General features: G+C 43.8%; 1 protein-coding gene and 6 non-coding genes across 7 annotated transcripts; 2 read left to right on the forward strand and 5 right to left on the reverse strand.

Annotated features, from left to right (window-relative positions):
- Positions 1-4,043: 4,043 nt before the first annotated feature.
- Trnac-gca (transfer RNA cysteine (anticodon GCA)) lies at positions 4,044-4,115 on the reverse strand. Its single transcript has one exon. It is a non-coding gene; the product is annotated as a tRNA-Cys (tRNA).
- A 1,028-nt stretch (positions 4,116-5,143) lies between these two features.
- Trnac-gca (transfer RNA cysteine (anticodon GCA)) lies at positions 5,144-5,215 on the reverse strand. Its single transcript has one exon. It is a non-coding gene; the product is annotated as a tRNA-Cys (tRNA).
- A 4,285-nt stretch (positions 5,216-9,500) lies between these two features.
- Trnac-gca (transfer RNA cysteine (anticodon GCA)) lies at positions 9,501-9,572 on the reverse strand. The gene has a single exon. It is a non-coding gene; the product is annotated as a tRNA-Cys (tRNA).
- An 895-nt stretch (positions 9,573-10,467) lies between these two features.
- On the reverse strand, positions 10,468-10,539 carry Trnac-gca (transfer RNA cysteine (anticodon GCA)). Its single transcript has one exon. It is a non-coding gene; the product is annotated as a tRNA-Cys (tRNA).
- Positions 10,540-12,787: 2,248 nt separating this feature from the next.
- LOC127194188 (sentrin-specific protease 2-like) lies at positions 12,788-14,553 on the forward strand. The gene is given in 3 exon segments (XM_051151512.1): positions 12,788-13,257; positions 13,260-14,474; positions 14,477-14,553. Coding segments are annotated over 3 exon segments (1,749 nt in total). The 5' UTR covers positions 12,788-12,800.
- Positions 14,554-16,608: 2,055 nt separating this feature from the next.
- Trnac-gca (transfer RNA cysteine (anticodon GCA)) lies at positions 16,609-16,680 on the forward strand. The gene has a single exon. It is a non-coding gene; the product is annotated as a tRNA-Cys (tRNA).
- A 7,665-nt stretch (positions 16,681-24,345) lies between these two features.
- Positions 24,346-24,417, reverse strand: Trnac-gca (transfer RNA cysteine (anticodon GCA)). The gene has a single exon. It is a non-coding gene; the product is annotated as a tRNA-Cys (tRNA).
- Between the last annotated feature and the right edge of the window lie 199 nt (positions 24,418-24,616).

The raw sequence follows: 24,616 nt of genomic DNA on the forward strand, positions 1-24,616 counted from the left end.
CCCACGCTTTATCCCCATCTCTTTAGTGTCAGTGCTCGCTGCCCACTTGAGATGCTATTCTGGGTTTCATACAGGGTCCAAGATGCAGATTCTGGTACTTTCTACTGAAATTTCCTTGGACTAGTGTAGGCTCTATTTTTATTTTGGTTTCCTTATATTTCTTTTCCCTTCACCACCTAAATCCCTTCCAACACCCCAACACCAGGTAGGAGAGGAAGGGTAGTGGGGAGACGGGGCGCAGGTCCCTTTAGCTACTTCCTGCTGTTAGGGATGTAGTTCCTAGGAGTCAAGTCCAGTCTTCATTTGAGGAGATCTCTGACTTCTTCTCATGCTGCCTCAACAGCAACCAGGAGCAGCAGGGGTAGGGGAGCAGCAGCATTCTTCTTCCTTCTCTGAGGCACCTGTCTCTCTCTCTGGACTCCCACACTTATATCTTCTCAAGATTTCTCAGAATTAAACTAACTGCAGCTGGCAAAGGCCATGCCATTTTCAAGCTGGTCAAGCCAAATAGTCTGCTGCTGTGAGCAATCCATACCCCACACTTGGAGTTGAAGCAAAAAACATGTTAACAACATAACATAACATAACATAACATAACATAACATAACATAACATAACATAAGAAAACAACGCTTCCATAGCAACCTCAGGTTAGGAAACTCCATCTTCTACATACAATGAAGACTTGGTTACAGGAAAGCTTTGATACCCAAGGAACACATGCAGTCAGTTGGATGCACCTTACACTGGTGAGCAAGCTGATGGATGATGACAGATGTGCTCCCTCTGCATGATGAATCCCAACCACCTGGGACTTCTCCTCACACACTGCTTGTGGTGTGAGAGGAACTGAAAGCCCACAGGTAACCAGGACAAGAGATATGGTCTTCTGTAATCTGGTATCTGAAGCTAAAGCAGACTGATTTTGTCCCAGACATTATCTTACTGGGGACATTAAACCGTGAAGGACAGAGGACTCATAGGCCAAGGAACAAAGTAAGAAGAAAGAAAACCAAAGTGAAAGAATTGACTACCTAGAAAAGACACACAAAACTGAAGGGTAGATACGTGAGACAGGACTGATGAGCTGGAGTGACGCTCAATGCAGAGACCACAGGTTGCGCCTGCAGAGGACTCAGGTGTGATTCCTAGCACCCACATGGCAGTTTACAACAATCTCTAACTCCATCCCCAGAAGGTCTGATACAGTGTTAGAACCAGGGACCATGTGATGTACAGACATACATTCAGGAAAAACACCCATACACATAAAATTTACGAAAAAAAAAAAAAAAGAAAGACTGAATGACATGGCAGTGCTGCACAGCATGAAGACTGGGACAAACTGACACACTAATTAGCAACAGAATTACTGACAAGGTCTGATTCAGGACATCCCTCCACAATGTAAGGTTTATGGAGCAATTAATTAAGAACTTCTGAAATAGACACAGATCATTAACCAATGATGGGATTCTCACTTATGATTCACATCCGATGTTTCCAAAGGACACTGACAGGGTTGAAAAAAGAACAGTGTAGGGGTGAGTGGTAAACAGAAACCTAAAGGGAGAAGTCAATTTTAGGCTTGCAAATGAAGAGAACCAACAGTACGGATCACTACAATTTGAACTCAGGACATGAGTCTGCAGTCAAACACTCTAACATGACTTATACCCTTGTGGTGTCAGAGTTTTCTTGTTGTATTTCTCCTGCGTTAACCTGCCTGTGGATCCCACAATATGCTGCACATGTCAGTAAAGCAGACCCATCCCCAACTGAGTCAAACTCTGAGTCTCTTGTTCCACACCCAGAGCCCCTCATTCATCTCACAGGTTCCTTTCCATTATGAATCACACTCTGAATTATTATAGCAAGCCAGAGGCTCTGCCTTCTCCTCAGTCAGGATTGGACAGGTGTAGGGAGCAGGTCAGGGAGTCAAGGCTTGTTGGCAGAGCTCCCACAAATGTCATGTGGGATCCAATGATCTACCTCATTTTTCAATAGCCATGATCACGATGCAGCTCAGTGGCACATATGCGGACACACTGGGCTTAAGGAGGATGGTCTTTGCTTTTCTGGGATGCTCTTTTCCATCTAAGAGAATTTACCAGGCATCACTTTAGTCAAATCTGTCTCCATCAGGGCCATCCAAGCCACAAGGTCAAGGATGTTTCTAACTGAAAGGCTCTGGGTTTTCTACTTTCCTTGAACTGATTTAATCAAGGCCTCCAGCCATGGAGAGAGATCAGTTTCACTTTTTCCAACAACAAACTTCTATAGTCACTGCTCTGAATTCTCTTTATGAGCCAGTCAGTTCTCGTGGGAAGTCAAGCCTTTCTCATAGAATCTACAGCAAGATCATCCTGTCACAAATAGCTCACACAGTCATCCCTTCACTCTGAAATAGACTTTCAGCTCTGCAACTTCAAATATGGATTTCTGCCTAATGGTCATCATGACAGCGCTTTTACACACTCTCAACTATACTCCATCACTGTCTCTACAGTGGTGAGCACCTGATGGCCCTGTTCTTTGGAATCCAACAGGATCACCCAGTGGACATTTTGGTGACATCCTCATGTTCCAACCTTCCAAAGGGAACAAATCATCTTCCTGATCCACAAGCAGCACTCAAGCTGGTATCTCTTCAACAGACAACACTAGTGAGTCTGTGACTGTGAGGTGTTCAGCAGTCCTCCACTGATGTCTTCTGCCTTTTACAAGTTTTTGCCCCCAGGTAGTATTTGTCCAGGCTAGCCCAGCCTCAGACTCTGCCCACCCTCAATCTTAGCCAATAGAGTCTTGAAGTTCTAATGCAGTTCATCACTCAATGGGCAGCTCTGGACCACATGAGGACCACTGCTCTTTGAGTGAATGGAATGGGAGGAAGGTGTGTAGTAGTTTAATTTCTGATGCTGTGATAAGATGCCCTGGCAGGAGGCAAGAGAGTGAAGAAAGTGCTATGTTAGCTCACGATTTCATGTTCCAGTCTATTATTTCAGGGAAGTCAAGGCAGAAGGAAATTTGAGCAGTTAGTCATGTCACATCCACCGTTAATAGTAGAGAAAAATCAATGCACAATGCTTCTCAGTGCTAAGCTCAATTTCTACACTCACACAATCCAGGGTCCCTGCCTAGGGAATACAGATGTGTCTACATACATCCATGGACTTGGTCATCAAGACAATTCCCCTGCACACAGGCTCACAGGCCTATCTGACCTAGACTCTGTATCCTTCATTGAGACTTTATTTCCACTGTAAGTGTACATTGTGTCAAAATGACAATTAAAACACACTATTGTAGATACTTGTTTTTAAACTCTATTATATTTTGAATATTGAAGCCTCTACCTCCCTTCCACCAACCCTTAACCCTGCTTATGATAAATAAGGTTAGTGGAGAGATGGCGTATAGACTCCTTTACTTTTCCCAGCTGTTTATGGCCAGTGGGTTTTTTTGAAGCAATACCAATCTCTGTCAACAGCAAATGCAGCCCGGAGTCTCCTCCAAGCTATTACATTGAAACATTTCTCTCCATCACCCACACAATCAGTCTCTCATGTCTCCAAACACTACATGAACCACAGCACTCTCCATGCTCTCATATTTATATCCCTCAGAATCGTAGACCATCTCTATCTTCTTCAGAGAAGGGAGGCCTTTACCTGCTGACAAAGACCAGGCCCCACAGGAGGCTAGTATCAGCTGTGGATATACTAAGTAAAGCCCAAACTACAAATCTCACACTTGGAGTTAAAACAAAAACATATTTATATAACATAACTTAGTTTACAAAGAAATGAAAGCTTCCATTACAAACTGTCCCAGTGAGGATGAGGGAAAGAACACGGAAGGAGGAGCCCGGGAAGGTAGATGGGACTCAGCATAGGCCAGAGAGAGAGAGAGAGAGAGAGAGATCTACTGTGTGAACGCTACTGTATGTACTTTGTGGGTTCCAGTGACCTCAGCTAATGATGCCTTTTTAAGGTATGTGTGTCCAGCCCAAGATGATTGTAAGTCAGTAACCAGATATAAAAAGGGGGCACCTGGATTTGAACCAGGGACCTCTTGATCTGCAGTCAAATGCTCTACCCCTGAGCTATACCCCCAAGATAGGTAGGTGTATCTAATATTCCATGGGTACCTCCTCAACCTTGTCTCCACACTTAAGAAACCTAAATGCTCATGACCTCCTGTTCATGATCAAGAAATGAGAAGATTGCTATAGTAACATCCACCAATCCTCTTCTCTCAAACTTTAACCAGGGCAAGAAACCACACAAACTAATTCACTCCATCCCTCCCTACCGCCCCCTCCTCTGTGTGTGGTGGTGTGTGATGGTGATGCTGGTGGTGGTGGTGGTAGTGGTGGTGTGTGTGGTGGTGTGTGTGTGTGTGTATGTGTGTGTGTGTGTGTTAAAGGTATCAACTCTGACCTGGTAAAGATACCTGGCTCTGGCTTTTTTCCTAAGGTCACACAGAGATGGGACAAGACCTCTATCTTATGTCACTGATGACCCTTACATGAAGGTCAGTGAGAGCCTTCTCTGTACTCTTGAGTCCTCAGGAAGATACTCACTATTGCAGTCCAGTCCCTTTTCTTTCAATAAACACTTAGGTAGCCTGCTGTGCTCTCAAACCTGTTATCAATATTGTGTACATACAGGCATGTAACACATTATCCATTTACTTCAAAATGTCTCGTTCTTAATAGGAGATAATCCATGTGTGAAAGTTTCCATAGAAGTGGCAGGATCCACCTCTGAAGCTTAGGACAGTGGGAGCTGGGAGGGAAGAGCACCATGGGAGCTCAGGCAGGGCTTCCTGAGTAATGAAAGACAAGGCTGCTAGAAGCTGATTCAGTTCCAGGTCTACTCTAAGATTCATTTCCTGTAGTGAGTGATTCACCAGGCCACAGCCATAGAGGACAATCCCTGTCACAGCATGAGACCTGTGACCTGCATGGACCTCAGAGAGCAGCACACAGATGAGCCTGAGTTAAATCCAGGCAAACATAGGTTAGTGCATAATGAGGGACCATCCATGACAAGAGGCATGGTGGTAATAGGGGTTTAATTTGGTTGTTTTTGGTTACTTAGGATATTTTGCTGTCTGTCAACTAAAAGAAATCATAGGAAGGGGGCACCTGGATTTGAACCAGGGACCTCTTGATCTGCAGTCAAATGCTCTACCCCTGAGCTATACCCCCACCTGTTTATTAACCTCTTACAGGCACTCAGAACCTGCATGGCCACTCCCTGGCTGTTAACCTCTGGCATGTGACTTGCCAGTGCTGTGCTACCATCTGCTTCCTCCTGTGAGGCACAGCCATGAGCTGTCTCTGCACATCTCACTGCCATGTCCTCATGAACGAGTAGCATTCTCCTGCCTTAGATCCTAAAAGGCAGAGGAATGAAGTTCAGGAGGCTTCAGCTGGTGCTGCTTCCACCTCCTTCTGAACTAAACTAAAGGGGCCTTATGCAAATACACTGGCTGCTTAGCTGACTTTGGAGCTGAGTGGAAGGAAGAGAAAGTTCTCTGTCCACTGAGAACTCCTTGGTCACACTCTCTAGGAGGGACCCAGGCTCTGATGTATAGTTTCTAGTACCCTCTGTGGACTGCTGGCACCTTCTATAGCCTATTTCATTGAGGTTTCTTATACCTCTTCCTATCTTCCTTCCAACCCTCCCTGTATCTCTCCTAATACCTTCCAACCCCTCACCCTAGGCAGGAGAGAAAGAAGGTTACTGGGGACAGGGAGCAGAATTCTCTTTACAACTTTTTGCTTCTAATGATCATCTGGATCTGTGGGGTCACACCAACCCCAGTCTGCAGGATACCCAGCAATCCAGCAGAGCCAGCAGCCTTCTTTCTTCTCTATTCATCTCCTTGAAACATTCCTGCCCCACCAGCTCCGCTTGGTGTCTGAGTTCTGGTTTATGTATCCCTTCTGAGTCTTCAGAATTCAACTAACTGCAGCTGGCAAAGGCTACACTCCTCTCTGAGTGGCAGGAGGCTGTTATCAGCTGTGGATACACTAATGCAGCCCCATATACCACACTTGGGATGAAAAGAAAAACATGTTTACATAATATAACTGAATTCTAAAAGAAACCAAAACTTCCACTACAGTGGACAATTCTTACTGACACACTATTTAGTGTTACTCCTTTGCTCCCTGCCTTTCCATGCTCTAGACATCAGAGAAATGGACAAGAGTTAAATTAAGGACAAACAAAATAGTCTTGCTTTGTTGAAGTTATTTTTATAAAACAGTATTTGTTTCTTGTTGTTTATTTCTTAACCTGGCTATCACACAAGTAATTGAGACTCTTTCATATTAGTTTATAAAGCTATACAACTCAATCTTGAGCAGTTTTAGTCTGTTCTTACCCCTCTATCCCCTCTATGTTATTTTGTCTTACTCCCAGCAAGCACTCCAACAATAGTTGTATTTTGTAGCTTTTTTTTTCATCAGCTCTTTTCACGTGATCTTCCTTGGACATCTACACATGACAGAATCCTCTGGCGGAATCCCCTACTTCCTCCTCTAACTCTTCCTCCCCAGGCTGCAGGAAGTCCAGCCCTATTTTTCCCCTGCTCAGTGACTGTCTGTAAGCTGCTTTTTTGGCACACCAGGGAACAATTGTGGAGCAGGGTTTATGCAACATTTAGACAGAATTCAAATTTTAAAATACACAATAACCTTACACCCACATTTACACCTTTCAGCTCCTTTACTTACAATAACAAACTTAATGTAATATAACAATATGTAATATAAAAATTATGAACATTATTAGTTAAGACTTACATTGGTATATTTTGTAATCCTTGGACAAAGTATTATATGATCTATGAATTTCTATCATCCTAAATTTAAGTTTAACTGTGAAACTATTACTATCTAGTCTTCAGCCCCATCAGAGACTTAAGAAGAAACAAATATTAGCTTAATATTTAGGAAGTATGTACAAGCAGTTTCCCAAACTACAGGGAAATTTTTATCTGCCTGGAGAGTCACTAAAATTTTTTATAGTGTTTAAACATCATCTTCAGCCTTCTGGCCCAGAATAGATGACAGACTTTTCTGTGAAGCAGGAATTATAAAGCACTCACCTACATTGTCCTTGCAAAGCTTGGCAGTCAACCCTCCTGCATCCAATTGGTCCTGTTTGGACAGTGTTCTGTCTGTAATTGACACAAGGGCATTTTCTTACCGAGTAGCTCACTTGCCACATATGAAGCCTTTTATGGTTTTTTAAGTAGAACTTGATGCTGTCAGGAGCAGACCCGTCTCGTCAAAAAATCCTTAAGTTTTTAAAATCTTTAAATGTCATAGTCTGTAGATCTCTGAGGTTTTTGAAAACTATCTATCTATCTATCTATCTTTCTATCTATCATCTATCTATCTTATATGAATTGTTTGTTTTAGGTATTTTCCATCTGTCAATCTAGGAAAAATTTTTGTAATTAACTAAACTAGTATCTAACATGACTATGAGTTTGGTTGTCTGACTGCTGATATACATTGATTACTTATCCTAAACAGCTGGTAGTAGCAGATTTCAAAAGGACTAGAACTTAACATTGTAGCTTTAAGCATTACATAGGTACAATACTTTAGCATGTTGCAACAAAACATAATACAAAGATATATTCCAATGTTAGATTCTTGACTTATTAATGTTCTTTGGTCTGAAAGTAGATTCAGTAATCTACTTTTATATCATTTGACTTATCATTCCTATAACCAGCCACCCTTTAAACAATAACAAACATCTATTGTCTGTGCAAGAACCAAAAACCACCCACACAACTTCCCATGGAAATGGCACGTAGTTTACTTTTTGGAGGGCCCAAGAAAATTGGGATACTGTCCAGTCTTAAGAAAACTAGCTCAAATATTTGGTATCCAGGCTCTGAATCCTGAGCAAGTTCAGAGCTTAACTGAAGTCCTGATTGGACCAGTATGTGATGCTGAGTGATCTAAACAGTTGTTTTGAAATTGTCCCAGATGAAGATTTTCAAGGAAACGTGGTCCCTGAGGCCATATATGTAAGGCAGGATCACCTGGGATACCTGTCTGTTATTGTGGTGTCTGTGTCCACTTGCTCTGTAAACTATATAAACTTTTAAAAGCATTACACATTTTTGTTTTAAGATATGTATGGGCTGTGCATTGAGCATAGTTCAGTTAAAGATGATTATATAAAAACAAATTTTTATCTATGCCCTTTAAGTGAATGGCATGGTAAGTCCTGATGATTTTGTAGCCAAAGAGATATTAGCCATGCACAGTTGACTTCCTGGCTGTAAACATTTTCATGTCCCTGTCAGTGTCAGAGCTCTTCCCATGTGGAGGCATCAGCAAATTACATTACCTGTTCATTCTGTAGTTTGAAGTCATTTAAGTATAGACTGATGTAGTCTTGTTTTTCTTACCTAGGTCTGTTTTATTTTGATCTCTCTCAAAGATGATATATATTACCATTATCATGTTGAAATCAAAGCAAGGTTATATAGATCTAAATGTCCTCCTCTGGATCTTCTTAGGCCATGTCACTTGTTACTGGAAAATATCCCAATAAAGGCTCATGTGAGACATGGAAATTCTCCCAAGTTTAGGGAGCGGCCAACATCCTCCAAAACTCCACTGGAGTTTGTCACTGACCTGGCAATACACACGAGAGATAGGCACACTGTGACCACAGAATTGGGGTGTTTTATTCTGTGTTTGGTTTTATGGAATCTCTGTCACTCTATAGAAAGAGCTGAGGCCATCAGCACAGTGGTGTGGGGTCTCCATGCTCCCTCTGTGTCTTCAGTAGAAACAGCAGGCACAGGAGCTATCCATGGGGCCAGCATGATGAGGATCTGCTGGGCCATTCACACTGAGCTGTGGAATCAGCTGCCAAGAAAGTCAGGATGTCTGGTGGGAACTTCATTCCAGGAGGAACAATTAAAATAGGGAACCAAGACTGTTGCTGCACAGATGCTAGGCCTGTAGAACAAATAGCAGTCATGAGCCACCTCTGGACATAAACCAACCCTTGAGCGGCTTGGGATCACTTGATCTATGGAATTTATATGAACTATGGCTCTCATACTCCCTCCAGAGAGAGTGGACTCTCACATTTTCAGCTCTGATGCACCTATTGTATGTCTCCAACTACAGTAGAATACCAGTCCAGTATCTTCCACTACATTTTTTAGGACCTTTTGATGCTGCCGAATTCATTTGGTGTGTTGATTCCTCACTCTGAGAACCGCTGATGGTTCTTTCTAATATAATACTGATTTTCTAGGTTTAGGGAACTCACTCTACATTCTGAAAATGCTGACAATTTGATAATCTGAAAGGCCTGAGATCCAGTGACCACACACCATCAGCTGTCACATGAGGGATCTGATGGATCTCAAGTCATTGGAGACAAAAAGAAAGTAGGACGACACCATGAGTATCGTCAGTAGATCTTCAAAATCATATGAAAAGGGGGCACCTGGATTTGAACCAGGGACCTCTTGATCTGCAGTCAAATGCTCTACCCCTGAGCTATACCCCCACTGGTACCATGCATACACAGTTAAGAATTTTCATCTGAATGGTGATGTATTACAAGTGACCATAAAGCTAAATTACAGACCACACAGACCCACTTTCCAGAAGCTGCCAGACCTGACTGGTGAGAGCCTTCCTCAGCTCTGCAGCTTCCCAGGCCCATCCTTGAATAGCATCATCAGCCAAGGAGAAGGAGAGGAGCAGCCTGCAGAGCCTGAGCCCATCCACACTGCTGTCCTGGGTTAGCTCCTGTTCTGGCCAATGCCTTCCACCTGGGCCCCCAGACACCCCTCTCTTCCTTCCCTGAAGACAGAATGGGCATCACCCTGAGGTTCACACAGTGCCCTAGCTGACACTGTCAGCAGCAACCCTGCAGGGTCCCTCTCTGCCTGGTACAGCAGCTGAGCCAGTCGTTAGCCTTTGAGGATGAAGCAAGTGAGCAGTGGGCTCTGGAAGGGGGAGAGAAGCTCATGGGGGAAACATGGACCCTACAGAGAGCCGTGTTCTCTGAGTTGTCCCCTTAGCTCTGACCACAGACTCAGCAGATAGCCATGGAGGGAGAGACTTTCATACTCAGATTTTCTTTCCTCGTCCCTGGACACTGGCTATCTCTGTAACTGCAGTGCCCAGAAATTACGAGAACCCTCCATTATAGTCCTTGCCCTCTCTTTAGAAAACCATATAATGAGAGAAACTAGATCTCTGGAGGACATAGGGGAGACAGATAATAAAAATGGGAAGGAAAGTGAGCATGTAGGAAGAAACGAGAGACAGCTATCTAGCCACATGATGGGTTGGCCTATAGCTCTCAGCTCTGGTGAGGACCATACTGGAGTGAATTTCAAAAAACACAGGACTGAGTGTGTGTGATATCTCCATGAGTAAAAACAATCTGATGTAGGGGGCACCTGGATTTGAACCAGGGACCTCTTGATCTGCAGTCAAATGCTCTACCCCTGAGCTATACCCCCTCTTGTCACAGATGTTTAGTAAGAACCTTTCAACTTTATTGTTACATTCAACATTCCTAAAATTTATTGTTAAATTTCTACTCATCTCTCAAGATTTGATAAGACCAGCACTACTGCTTCCACAACTGAGCCAAGACTGGTTCTCCTCCCGGCCACTGTGTGTCCAACTCTGTCCCCTGTTGTAATGTCATTACTCCCTCACAGATCAGCCTGTGGAAACAGTACATCTAGAGACATGTAGACAGGAGCTAATACAAGTATCTTTAGGCTTACATGTCTGATTTCTTCAGTAATACCACAAGTCCTCTGTGTGAGAGACCCTGCAAAACTTCTTTTGAGACATATGTGAAGACATATCTGCTGCCTGTGCATGACCTGTGTGTTAGCCCTTGAGGTTGGCTGCTGGGTAGATACAGGAGATGTCTCTTCAGGCCTCAGTGGGTCCTGGAGGAGCTCTGACAGCAGAGCAGGAGGGCACAGTGAGACAGGGAATGCTGATGCTATGGCCTCCACCTGGGCTTTCAAACTTGTCACCAATACACAAACTCATTGTCATATTTTTTAATCAAAGTATATTATACTATTGAATTATTTTGAAAACTCAACATTAATTTTAAGATTATTAACAAAAAACCCACACATACTCATGAATTCTTTTGGTCAATGCTCCTGTCACCCAAAGAAAGCCGTTTTATAGGGGCTTAGCTGTGTCTTCTAGTCGGTCCTGTGCAGTTATATAAAGCACATACAGCCTGGCATGCATTATTTTAATATGTCTACACCCAAGTAAGTAAATGGCTTGTAGATGAAGATTACACTTCCATGCCTTCTTCCATTCTCACTTTTCCATGACAGTCCTGTCCCCGCATTATATGGAATGCCGTTCTGTTTATATCATGAAGATTTGTTAACACTGTGTATGATTGATGTGCACCATTATAAACAGGGTGCCAACATCTAGTAGAACTTTTGTTTTTCCTGGAAGTTAATGTGTAACCTGTTTCATTACATCTAAGTATCTACATCTTCTATAAACATTGCGTTCTCTATGTGGTATTTTTCAGAACAGTTTCTGTGCATGGATCACAGGTAATGATCATCACTACTTTCTATTTTCTCTTAGTGACCCAGGCTCCTGCTTTTTTAGTTTTTGTTGCGCCCAAAGCAACACTGCACGGACAAGGCCCTGTGACTAACTTCACCTTCCTCAGAGCATTCTTCCTTTCCATCATCTCTTCTGTGTGGAAATGTCTCTTTCCCAGATCCCAAGTACTCCGTTCATTGTGAAGTTGTGGGTCTGTGTTAATGTCCATCTCAGACAATGAAAAGTTCCTGTGATGAGGGTTGATCAAAGCCCTGGCCTGTGGGTGTAGCAGTAGTCATTAGGAGTCATTTGACTGAGATGTTTTTAGGATAATAGTAGGAGGATTTTTCCTAGGGTATATGATATAGCTAGTCCTAGGCTCATGGCCACTCTAGCAGTATCATGTATAGTTCCATCTAGTCGAGGGGGACTTAAATGTACTTCTAAAAAGTTGGGATTACTCCCATAGCATTTGTGTCAGTATTGAGCCAGTATGTCCTATACACAGGTGACTGTGGTGGTAACAGTGTTTGTATCATGGGTGAAACCTTTCTCCTCTGGTAGTGTGCAGCGTACCTTCCAGCACCATGAGCACTTGACAGTAAGGGTAAAGGAGTTGAGCCCAACTTCTATGTGCTTGATGACATAAGTAAGATTTAACTTCAGAGAATTAATCTACCTCAAGATCAAGGCACACCACTCTTTGGTATATACTCCAGGACACTCCATCTTACTAGAGAGATATTTGTCCATCCATTTTCATTGCTGCTGTACTCATAATAGCTAAATTTGGAAATGGCCTAGACATCCATGAACTGATAAGTAGAAAATAGAAATATGGCAAATTACACAATGTAATATTATTTCTCCATCAAAAAATGTAGTTTTCAAAAGTTTAGGAAAATGGAAGGAGCTAGAAACAATCACCCTGAGTGAGGTAACACAGAACCAAAAGGCAAGTATTTTATGTCTTCTCTTATATGTGGATGTGAGCTTTTACGGATACAATCTGTGGATTAAAGCCAAGTAACCAATGAGGGACCAATGAGGAAGAAGGGATCTGCTAAAGAAGGCGAAGCAGGAGCGAAGGCAGCAGTAGCGGTGGTGGCAGCGGAGGCGGCAGCTCTGGGGTTCCTGTCTCCGAGTGTGTTGGCCGCTGCTGCTGCTGAGGCCTGGAATGTACAGATGCCTGGCTAAGGTTCTCGACACCATTCTCTGTTTGTGCGAGTGGCCGGCGCCCGGGACCCGCGCCCGGCTCAAGAGGCGGCGCTCGAGCAGCACTCTGTTTTCTACTACAGTGGACACTGATGAAATCCCAGCTAAAAGACCAAGATTAGATTGCTTCATTCACCAAGTGAAGAACAGTCTCTACAATGCTGCCAGTTTATTCGGATTTCCATTTCAGCTGACCACAAAACCCATGGTGTCTTCTGCTTGTAATGGAACACGAAGTGTGGCCCCTCCAAGAGAGGTATTTGCGAGCTCCTCATCTTGTGAACTGACAGGTTCTGGGTCCTGCAACAGCATGCTGAAACTGGGTAATAAGTCTCCTAGTGGAATAAGTGACTATCCAAAGATCAGAGTGACAGTGACCCGAGATCAGCCACATAGAGTCCTGCCTTCCTCTGGTTTTACATGAAATCGGAAGGCTATAATAGAAGACCAAGTGGCCGTCGCCATAGCAAAAGCAATTCAGAGAGTTCCTTAGCATGGAAACCTCAGGAACAGGGTGTAACAGAGATGATTTCTGAAGAGGGAGGCAAGGGTGTGAGGCGTCCCCATTGCACTGTGGAGGAGGGTGTCCAGAGGGATGAAAGAGAAAAGTATAGAAAGTTATTGGAGCGACTTAAAGAAAGTGGGAACGGAAACACCCTCCCTCCAGTAGCTTCACATCACAGTTCTCAAAGAAGTCAAGTGGACACGTTAAAGACCAAAGGCTGGGTGGAGGAGCAGAATCATGGAGTCAGGACAACCCATTTTGTTCCAAAACAGTATAGAGTTGTTGAAACAAGGGGACCTCTCTGTTCGATGAGAAGTGAAAAGAGGTATTCAAAGGGAAAAGCTGACACAGAGAAGGTGGTGGGACTCCAACTTGAAAAGGCAGGTACAAGAGGACAGCACCTGGGGCCTGATCTGTCAGAAGAAGTGTCTGCCCGGCTTCGCCTGGGAAGTGGAAGCAATGGCCTACTCAGGAGGACAGGGCCAGTGCTGGAGGCAAAGGAAAAGAACTTCACCAGCAAAGAAAAGGACAGAAGGACAGAGGAGCTCTTTGAACTTACAGAGGACATGGAAAAGGATATCAGCAATGCCGTGGGCCATGGGCCACCCGACGAGATCCTGAGCAGTGCTTTCAAACTGCAAATTACTCGGGGAGATATCCAGACCTTAAAGAACTATCACTGGCTCAACGATGAGGTCATTAATTTTTATATGAATCTGTTAGCGGAAAGGAGTAGAAAGCAAGGCTATCCAGCACTTCACGCATTCAGTACCTTCTTCTACCCTAAACTAAAGGCCGGGGGTTACCACGCAGTGAAACGGTGGACCAAAGGGGTGAACCTCTTCGAACAAGAACTCGTTCTGGTGCATTGGAGCCTGGTGGTGATGGACCTAAGAAAAAAGTGTCTTAAATATCTGGATTCTATGGGACAAAAAGGCCACAGGATCTGTGAGGTTCTTCTTGAGTATTTACAGGATGAAAGTAAGACCAAAAGAAATACAGATCTCAGTCTCTTAGAGTGGACCCACTGCAGCGTGAAGCCACACGAGATTCCTCAGCAGTTGAATGGGAGTGATTGCGGAATGTTTACTTGTAAATGTGCAGATTATATTTCTAGGGACAAACCTATCACGTTACTCAGCACCAGATGCCTCTCTTCCGGAAGAAGATGGTGTGGGAAATCCTTCATCAGCAGTTGCTGGGCCTCTAGCTGCTGGTGGTTCTTTCATGGATGTTTCCATATACCTCATGCGTTGTGGGTTAAAAAGTCCCCAGATCATTTCTGTTTGCTCACAGGTACTGAGCTATGGAGTGCATGAAGGCCTCTCCACAGTGGCCCTGACTTGAGGTGTGGGGGGCTGGCTTACAACCCTGTTCGTAAGGCTGTGCCTGCTCAGAGCCCTGGACTGTTTACCACACACAAGAACAAATGCTAATTAATGGGTTTTTTGTTTTGTTCTAAAGTTATTTCCATATGAATGTGGGAAATGCAAGATTTGTTCTATGAATCCTTTTTTGTCTGTATATTTCTTGAAGTGTATTCATTCACTCACTCATTTGCAAACATTGGGCAGTGCCCTTTTCTCACTGCTCTTTTATAATTAACTATAAAGAATTTGTTTGAACCATTTATTTCTGAAAAGAATGTTAATCCAACTGCTACCCGCTGCTGCAGGGTAGAACAGAGGTGTTCCCAGCTTCTCTAATGCGGGAGGAAGAGCTGCCGATGTGGAGTTAAGGCTCTCTCTGGACGCTTCAAAATGCCAGGAGAAATGATGCTGCTGCGCTGTAGGGATCTGGCTGCCTTTGAGAAGGTCTGAAGCTGTGGCATGGCACAGTTGATGGAAATGTCAAGGAGCTCGGTCTGTGCATCTCAGAACAGCACACGCTCATCTTAGAGACTTTCTTTTCTAGAACTGAAGAAACTCGGCTTCCTCTCAAAACTGGATTCAAAGTAACTATGACCAGAAATGTTTCATCTTAGGTCTGGTTGAGTATGAACCTCACAATGGCAAAGGGCTGGCCTGAGCTGCCTATTTCAGAAGATACTCCTCAATTTAAGCCTATTTTTCCTCAGAGTTTTTTAAAATATATATATCAAGCTGAACTTAAGTTCTTGGCTCACTAGCATGCCCTACTCCAGTCCTACTGAGCCTCTGGAGAGAGATTTAGTACTTGGCTCTGAGGTTGCCTGTTTTACAGTCATCTATTTTGCATATGAAAGTTTGTATTTAACTTATTTGTTCATTAAAAATCTTACAGATGCAGTTATACATTTTTAATTTCAGAAAGTTGGTCAGAGCATATTTTACAAGATCTAGTGCTTAGTGTTGCTTTTATGATGTAATAAAAGATTGTCTGGCAGGAAAAAAAAAAAAGGAAGGCGAAGCAGAATATAAGACTATAGAGACATGTAGGGGAGTTGGAATGTAAAGCTATAAATACCAAGGAGGATGGGAGAGAAGATAAGGGAAGGACTGTGGGGAGGGACAACTAGCATTGCTCTTTTAAAACTATACAGAAACCAACTACTGTAGGAACACACAAAATATATAGTTATAGGAAAGGAACTTAAGTGCCAGTAAATAAAACCTCCAGTGCAAGTAAAAGGGTTATATCTTGTTGAATTAGTGCCCAAAGGGGTCTCATGAATCCCACCCCTCATCACCAGCTATACCCAAGGCTACTGGTTGTTCTCCACAACGTAATGGTAAGGCCCTATTGCTGAGGACAAAATATGTTCCTTTTAAAATATTTCCATTAATTTTTTGAGAAGTTTATGCAATGTTTCTTAACGACTTTCACCTTCAACTCCTTCTCTTAACACTTTCTACACAGAGCCATCTCACCTTTACTCCCCAGCCTTTCTGTCCTCTGATTCATGTTGTCCATATGCATCTGGGTGTGGAGCCAACCACTGCAGTATGGTTAACTTACCATGAGCCACACCCTTAAAAAAAACACTCTTCTCTCCCTGGTAATCCATCAATTGCTCAACACCAGGCCTTTCAGTTTGGCTTTTATGAGTGAGTCTGTAGAATGAACTAAATGCAGACTTCCAGGTATTGGTGTTCTGTCTCAGCTGTGAACTAGGGTAGGAGGGAGCTGGTCATGAGGAGGTGGTAGACAGCTGTGCAGAGCTGGCTCAATCCAGAGCCTCACAGGGGAAAGCACATTCTATTAGAGCATTCGCAAGTATGTATAAGGGAGTGGCTATACAGGTTCAGAGATGGTTAGGTGTTTATTAAATATATATGAAGCAGCTGGGGGTATAGCTCAGGGGTAGAGCATTTGACTGCAGATCAAGAGGTCCCTGGTTCAAATCCAGGTGCCCCCTTCTTATTGACTTTTTTGGATACAAAAGACCAAATTGAAGCATTGATTAACATAGAGACATATAATACATTGTGTTGTCTTATGCTGTGTATTCTTTGTTCTTTGTTCTTCTCTGAGAGGAGCTAGTATAAAACTCACTGTGAGACACAACTGGGTCACACGTGGCACAGGCTACACTCTAAGCTCTGTTAAGCTCACTCAGTGCAGGAAGGCAGCATAGAGGAGTCCTGTGAAGTTGAATGGACTTCTTCTGTCAACTTTCCCTACCCACCCCCTCAGGAAGTCTTTCCTGAGCCCCAAGACAGCCTGCTCCTCACTTCCAGTTCTCTTACTCTGTGCTTTGGCTCCCTCTACTTCTCAGAAAAGACTATGACCCACGAATTTGACTCCTAATTATACTAAGATTCTGAGGACAAAGGAAAAGGACTGATCTTTGTTTGAATCCTCAACATAGTTGATAGTGATCAGAAGCTAATAAGTTCCATTATTGTTGAATAAACAATGGGGTGAAGTAATGAGCACCCTCCTGATGTTTTGGAGGCCAGATAACGTTCTTTCTGGGGTGCAGGTTTGAGTTATTGAAGACCCAGAAACGGTTGCTCTTGTGTTGGCCACTTTCTGTGAACTTAAGGAAAACCGCACGGATAAGTGTGTTTTTTAGGTCAAAACTGATGATTTCTTTACCACACGCCATGAGAATGGGCATCGACGTGGGCTAACGAAGCTTGGATAGGAAAAGAGTGGAGGACAGACTTAAATAGATAAATCTTGCCAGGTTCAAGATCACTATAGGAAGCAATAGCTCATGGACACATATAAAGTCTGGGTGTGGTGTTAATGTTGAAGAGGTGCTAATAAGATGTTATAAGACAGGGTATAGCTCAGGGGTAGAGCATTTGACTGCAGATCAAGAGGTCCATGGTTCAAATCCAGGTGTCCCCTTGCTTAAATATGATTTTGGTGTTTAACTTACCACATTCTCCTTATGTGGGACCTCATGAAGTTCTGAAGTCACCATTAGTTGATTTCTTTTTTCTTTTTCAATAAAGCCCATAGCCTCCCTGCCTGGGCTGCATAATACATGGTATTTGGTCATTTCTAGGAGTATGACTTAACCTTAAGAAAATTTACATAATTCTCACACAAGGACACAATCCCACGAGACTGGATCCACACACTTCCCCCATTAACACATTGATCAGTAACAGGAAAGGATGGAAGGACAAAATTCAAGAAATGTTCCTATAAAGGATGACTGGGCTTCCATACTAAGTGTCTGCGAGTACTCAGCACAATGCATGAAAAACAAACTCAGTAGCAAATAATGCTGAGACCAAAGGGAAGATCTTAAGACCCTAGGCTACAAGGAGCAGGTGATGCACACCAAGAAATCATCATGGTAGTTAACCTTTCAACAGCAGGATTTGACACTAGAAGTCAATGTGTAACATAGTTGAGGCTCCAGGACACCCCAACCAACAACTCAAAGGGAAGTATGCCATCCCTGGAAGTGGGATGTGTTGTTTGGCAATCTATGATTTGGATGAGCATAAACCCCTGTGTAGGGTAATTCCAATTAAAGTCTAGATCTCAGAGACACCCAGGAAAAAGGAGGCTATTATCATTGCTCTCTGTTGCCCACCAGTTGTGCTAACAAAGCCCTATTACTGAAGACACCACACATATTAGCCACAGGATATGACCAATCAAGTCGTGCTGACCCAGAAGCTTCCTCCTTGTTAGCTAGCTTTGGTAGCACTGGAAGCTGCTTCTAAAGTTATCAACAGTCCTACCCAGCTGTGGACTCTGTGAAATGCAATAATATATTGGATATGAGGGTTACGATGAGGAGCACCCCTTTTTGTTGGACTCATGGCTGGCCCTACAGGAGGAAATAGGTGTTTGGTGCAGCAAATCTAAGAACACTTTGGATGAGGTAGGCCAGAAGCGAATGTCCTTGGTCCTCACTTGAGAAAACCTAAACCAGATTCTCTGGGAACAGGACCTCAGGATGACCTATGTCTATAAGAAGCTCTGGGGATGTGTGAGATACACAGAGTTTTTTGTTTGTTTTGTATTGTTTTGTTCTCTGAGACAAGGTTTCCATGTGTAGCCTAGGTTTTCCTGGACTCATTTTGTGAACCAGGCTGGCCTCAAACTCACAGCAATACACCTGCTTCTGCCTCCCTGAATTCTTGGATTATAGGAGTGCACCACCACACCTGGCTAATTTTGTATAAGCAATTCCATCCTATAGATATAAAAAAATGTTGGCTAACTCAGGCCCAAGCAAGACACACCTCATAATAACCAAGCCGTAGCCATAGGGTCACATTCATGGTGCAGGGATGGAGCAGCCTCCACTGTCTCCATCTTCCTTGGTCTCGGTCTCCATTTACAGAATCCCTCACTGTAGCAGAAGAGGAAGTAACCCGAAACACACACTCACTCCTCAGAGTGTGAAGAGGAGAGAGTCAGAGTCGGTGGTCTCAGGAACATGACAAGGACAGTGGTGTATACAGCAGGGTACAGGAACTGTCTGGCCTGTAAGCAACTGCTCAGCCAGAGACTTGTGCCCTTGGACCTGTGTAAAGTCTCCTCATTAGCACCACATCCCCATACGGCATCACCCAGGGACGCTCTGTGACTTCTCATCTCCAGTGTCCTTGGGAACCTGACTCACTACTAATGAAATTAAGTGTGTAAGGCAGATGGGGAAACTGGTGAATGGGAGTGCATGTATATTTGTATGTAAGAGCATGTATATGCCATGGAGTATGTCAGGAGATAATAGGAAAGCCTGAGGTGTCAGACCTCACCTTCAGCTATATTTAAAGCAGTCTTTCTTATTGGTATAACGTGTGATGCATACTTCAGCTAACTGTTCTCGTGTCTCTAACATCCATCTTCCTATAGGAGAGCCTGGATCGCATACATGGGCTTCCATGTCTCTCTTTTTCATGTGGGTTAGAAAAATATGCTTATGTGTACTTATCCAAACTCATGTTATCAGGCTTGTTCAGCAAGTGGGAATGCCTGCTGAGTCAGCACAGTAGACAACTTGGTGATAATTTTATTATTGTTTTCAATTTTGGGTTTATGTAATCTTAATTAATCACCATGCAGAAACAGCTGAGACCTCTGCACGGTAGAGGGGTCTGCAGCTCCTGTGTCTGCAGCAATTCCTGATGTCTGTGGAGCTGTCCATTGTACAGCGGCGCTACAGCACTGTCAGGCTTTGCTTGGCCCTTCAGAAGGTGTTGTACCAGATGCTGCCTGTAAAAAGCTCAGATCTTTGGTGGGAATTTTGTTCTATGTAATAAAACATAAAATACTGAAGCATGGCTGCCACAGTTCAAATCTTGGCTAGTTAGAGGAAATGACAGCCAAAGGCCAGCATTGGGTGCTTGCCAGGGCAAAGAAAAGCCTGGAACCCACATGGCTTGTTGCTTCACCCTCACAGCCTGGGATCCCCAATCCCCAGCTCTAAAGAACCAACAGAGTTCTCTAGTAGAGGCAGAGAACATCCCACTCTTCATCCCCATCTCTTTAGTGTCAGTGCTCGCTGCCCACTTGAGATGCTGTGCTGGGTTTCATACAGGGTCCAAGATGCAGATTCTGGTACTTTCTACTGAAATTTCCTTGGACTAGTGTAGGCTCTATTTTTATTTTGGTTTCCTTATATTTCTTTTTCCCTTCAGCACCCCAATCACTTCCAACACCCCAACACCAGGTAGGAGAGGAAGGGTAGTGGGGAGACGGGGCGCAGGTCCCTTTAGCTACTTCCTGCTGTTAGGGATGTAGTTCCTAGGAGTCAAGTCCAGTCTTCATTTCAGGAGATCTCTGACTTCTTCTCATGCTGCCTCAACAGCAACCAGGAGCAGCAGGGGTAGGGGAGCAGCAGCATTCTTCTTCCTTCTCTGAGACACCTGTCTCTCTCTCTGGACTCTAGCATTTATATCTTCTCATGATTTCTCAGAATTAAACTAACTGCAGCTGGCAGAGACCATGCTATTTTCAAGCTGCTCAAGCCAAATTGTCTGCTGTTGTGAGCAATCCCATATGCCACACTTGGAGTTGAAGCAAAAAACGTGTTATCATAACATAACAAAGAAAACAATACTTCCATCCCCACCTCAGGTTAGGAAACTCCACCTTCTACCTACAATGAAGACTTGTTTACAGAAAAGATTTGATATCCAAGGAACACATGCAGTCAGCTGGGATGCACCTTATACTGGTGAGCAAGCTGATGGGTGATGACAGATGTGCTGCCTCTGTGTGATGAATCCCAACCACCTGGGACTTCTCCTCACACACTGCTTTTGGTGTGAGGGAAACCTGAAAGCCCACAAGTGACCAGCACAAGAGATGTGGTGTTCTGTAATCTGGTATCTGAGGCTAAAGCAGACTGACTTTGTCCCAGACATTATATTACTGGGGACATTAAACCCTAAAGGACAGAGGACTCATAGGCCAAGGAACAAAGTAAGCAGAAAGAAAACCAAAGTGAAAGAATTGACTACCTAGAAAAGACACATAAAACTGAAGGGTAGATACATGAGGCAGGACTGATAACCTGGAATGAGAACTCAATGCAAAGAGCACAGGTTGCTCCTGCAGAGGACTCAGGTCTGATTCCTAGCACCCACTTGGCAGTTTACAACAATCTCTAACTCCATCCCCAGAAGGTCTGATACAGTGTTCTGGTCTCCTTGTGCACAAGGCAACCATATGATGTACAGACATACATTCAGGAAAAACACCCATACACATAAAATTTAAGAAAAATAGAAAGACTGAGTGACATGTTGGTGCTGCACAGTATGGAGAGAGGGACAAACTGACCCACTACGTTGCAACAGAATTACTGACAAGGTCTAATTCAGGACATCGCTCCATGGTGTAAGGTTGTTGGTGAAACTAATTTTGAGAACTTCTGAAATTGACACAGATCATTAACCATTGATAGGATTCTTACTTATAACTGACATCCGATGTTTCCAAAGGACATGGCAGGGTTGAAAAAAGAGCAGTGTGGGGATGACTTATAAACAGAAACTTAAAGGGAGAAGTCAATTTTGGGCTTGCAATTGTAGAGAAGCAACAGTACGGATCACTACGATTTGAACTAAGGATGTGAGTCTGCAGTCAAACACTCTAACATGACTTATACCCCTGTGGTGTCAGAGTTTCCTTGTTGTATTTCTCCTGCGTTAACCTGCCTGTGGATCCCACAATATGCTGCACATGTCAGTAAAGCAGACCTATCCCCAGCTGAGTCAAACTCTGAGTCTCCTGTTCCACACCCAGAGCCCCTCATTCATCTCACAGGTTCTTTTCCACCATGCATCACACTCTGAATTATTATAGCAAGCCAGAGGCTCTGCCTTCTCCTCAGTCAGGATTGGACAGGTGTAGGGAGCAGGTCAGGGAGTCAAGGCTTGTTGGCAGAGCTCCCACAAATGTCATGTGGGATCCAATGATCGGACCTCATTTTTCAATAACCATGATCATGATGCAGCTCAGTGGCACATATGTGGACACACTGGGCTTCAGGAGAGTGGTCTTTGCTTTTCTGGGATGCTCTTTTCCATCTAAGAGAATTTACCAGGCATCACTTTAGTCAAATCAGTCTCCATCAGGGCCATCCAAGCCACAAGGTCAAGGATGTTTCTAACTGGAAGGCTCTGGGTTTTCTACTTTCCTTGAACTGAGTTAGTCAAGGCCTCCAGCCATGGAGAGAGATCAGTTTCACTTTTTCCAACAGCAAACTTCTATAGGCACTGCTCTGAATTCTCTTTATGAGCCAGTCAGTTCTCGTGGGAAGTCAAACCTTTCTCATAGAATCTACAGCAAGATCATCCTGTCACAAATAGCTCACACAGTCATCCCTTCACTCTGAAATAGACTTTCAGCTCTGCAACTTCAAATATGGATTTCTGCCTAATGGATCATCATGACAGCGCTTTTACACACTCTCAACTATACTCCATCACTGTCTTTACAGCAGTGCACACCTGAGGGCCCTGTTCTTTGGAATCCAACAGGATCACCCAGTGGACATTTTGGTGACATCCTCATGTTCCAACCTTCCAAAGGGAGCAAATCATCTTCCTGATCCACAAGCAGCACTCTGTGGCATCTCTTCAGCAGACAACACTAGTACGTCTGTGACTGTGAGGCGTTCAGCAGTCCTCCGCTGATGTTTTCTGCCTCCTACAAGTTTTTGCCCCCAGGTAGTATTTGTCCAGGCTAGCCCAGCCTCAGACTCTGCCCACCCTCAATCTTAGCCAATAGAGTCTTGAAGTTCAGAATGCCGTTGATCACTCGATGGCAGCTCTGGACCACACCGGGACCATTGCTCATTGAGTGAATGGAATGGGAGGAAGGTGTGTACTAGTTTCATTTCTGATGCTGTGATAAGATGCTCTGACTGGAGGCAAGAGAGTGAAGAAAGCACTGTGTTAGCTCACGATTTCAGGTTCTAGTCCATTATATCAGGGAAGTCAAGGCAGCAGGAAATTTGAGCAGTCATGTCACATCCACCATTAAGAACAGAGAAAAATCAATGCACAATTCTTCTCAGTGCTAAGCTCACTTTCTACACTCACACAATCCAGGATCCCTGCCTAGGGAATACAGATGTGTCTACAAACATCCATTGACTTGGTCATCAAGACAATTCTGTTGCGCATAGGCTCACAGCCTATCTCACCTAGACTCGGTATCCTTCGTTGAGACTTTATTTCCACTGTAAGTGTACATTGTGTCAAACTGACAATTAAGACACACTATTGTAGTCATGTGTTTTTAAACTCTATTTAATTTTGAGTATTGAAGCCTCTACCTCCCTTCCACCAACCCCTTAACCCTGCTTATGATAAATAAGGTTAGTGGAGAGATGGCGTATAGACTCCTTTACTTCTCCCAGCTGTTTATGGCCAGTGGGTTTTTTTGAGGCAATACCAATCTCTGTCAACAGCAAATGCAGCCCGGAGTCTCCTCCAAGCTATTACATTGAAACATTTCTCTCCATCACCCACAGGATCAGTCTCTCATGTCTCCAAACAGCTACATGAAACACACCCTCTCCACTCTCTCATATGTATATCCCTCAGAATCCTAGACCATATCTGTCTCCATCCCCAGAGGGAGGCCTTTGCCTGGTGGCAAAGACCACACCCCACAGGAGGCAAGTATCAGCTGTGGATATACTATAAAGCCCAAATTAAAAATCCCACACTTGGGGTTAAAACAAAAACATATTTACATAACATAACTGAATTTACAAAGAAATGAAAACTTCCATTACACACTGTCCCAGTGAGGATGAGGGAAGGAACATGGAAGGGGAAGCCCAGGAAGGTAGATGGGGCTCAGCATAGGCCAGAGAGAGAGAGAGAGAGAGAGAGAGAGAGAGAGAGAGAGAGAGAGAGAGAGAGAGAGAGAGAGAGAGAGAGAGAGAGAGATCTGTGTGAACTGTACTGTATATACTTTGTGGGTTCCCGCATTTGGCACAGTGGATGCGTGTGTAGCTCAGAATGTAATCCACAGCAGTAAATGGGGCACAGTAGCCTGATTCTAGAGACCTCAGTTAATGAAGCCTTTTTAAGGTATGTGTGTCCAGCCCAAGATGATTGTAAGTCAGTAACCAGATATAAAAAGGGGACACGTGGATTTGAACCACGGACCTCTTGATCTGCAGTCAAATGCTCTACCCCTGAGCTATACCCCCAAGGTAGGTAGGTGTACCTAATGTTCCATGACTCCCTCCTCAACCTTGTCTCCACACTTAAGAAACCTAAATGCACATGATCTGCTGTTACTGATCAAAAAATGAGAATATTTCTACAGTAACATCCACCAATCCTCTTCTCTCAAACTTTAACCAGGGCAAGTCACCACACAAATTAATTCATTTCATCCCTCCCTAC

The sequence above is a fragment of the Acomys russatus genome, chromosome 10 (assembly GCF_903995435.1).
Source record: "Acomys russatus chromosome 10, mAcoRus1.1, whole genome shotgun sequence".
Taxonomy (NCBI): Eukaryota; Metazoa; Chordata; class Mammalia; order Rodentia; family Muridae; genus Acomys; species Acomys russatus.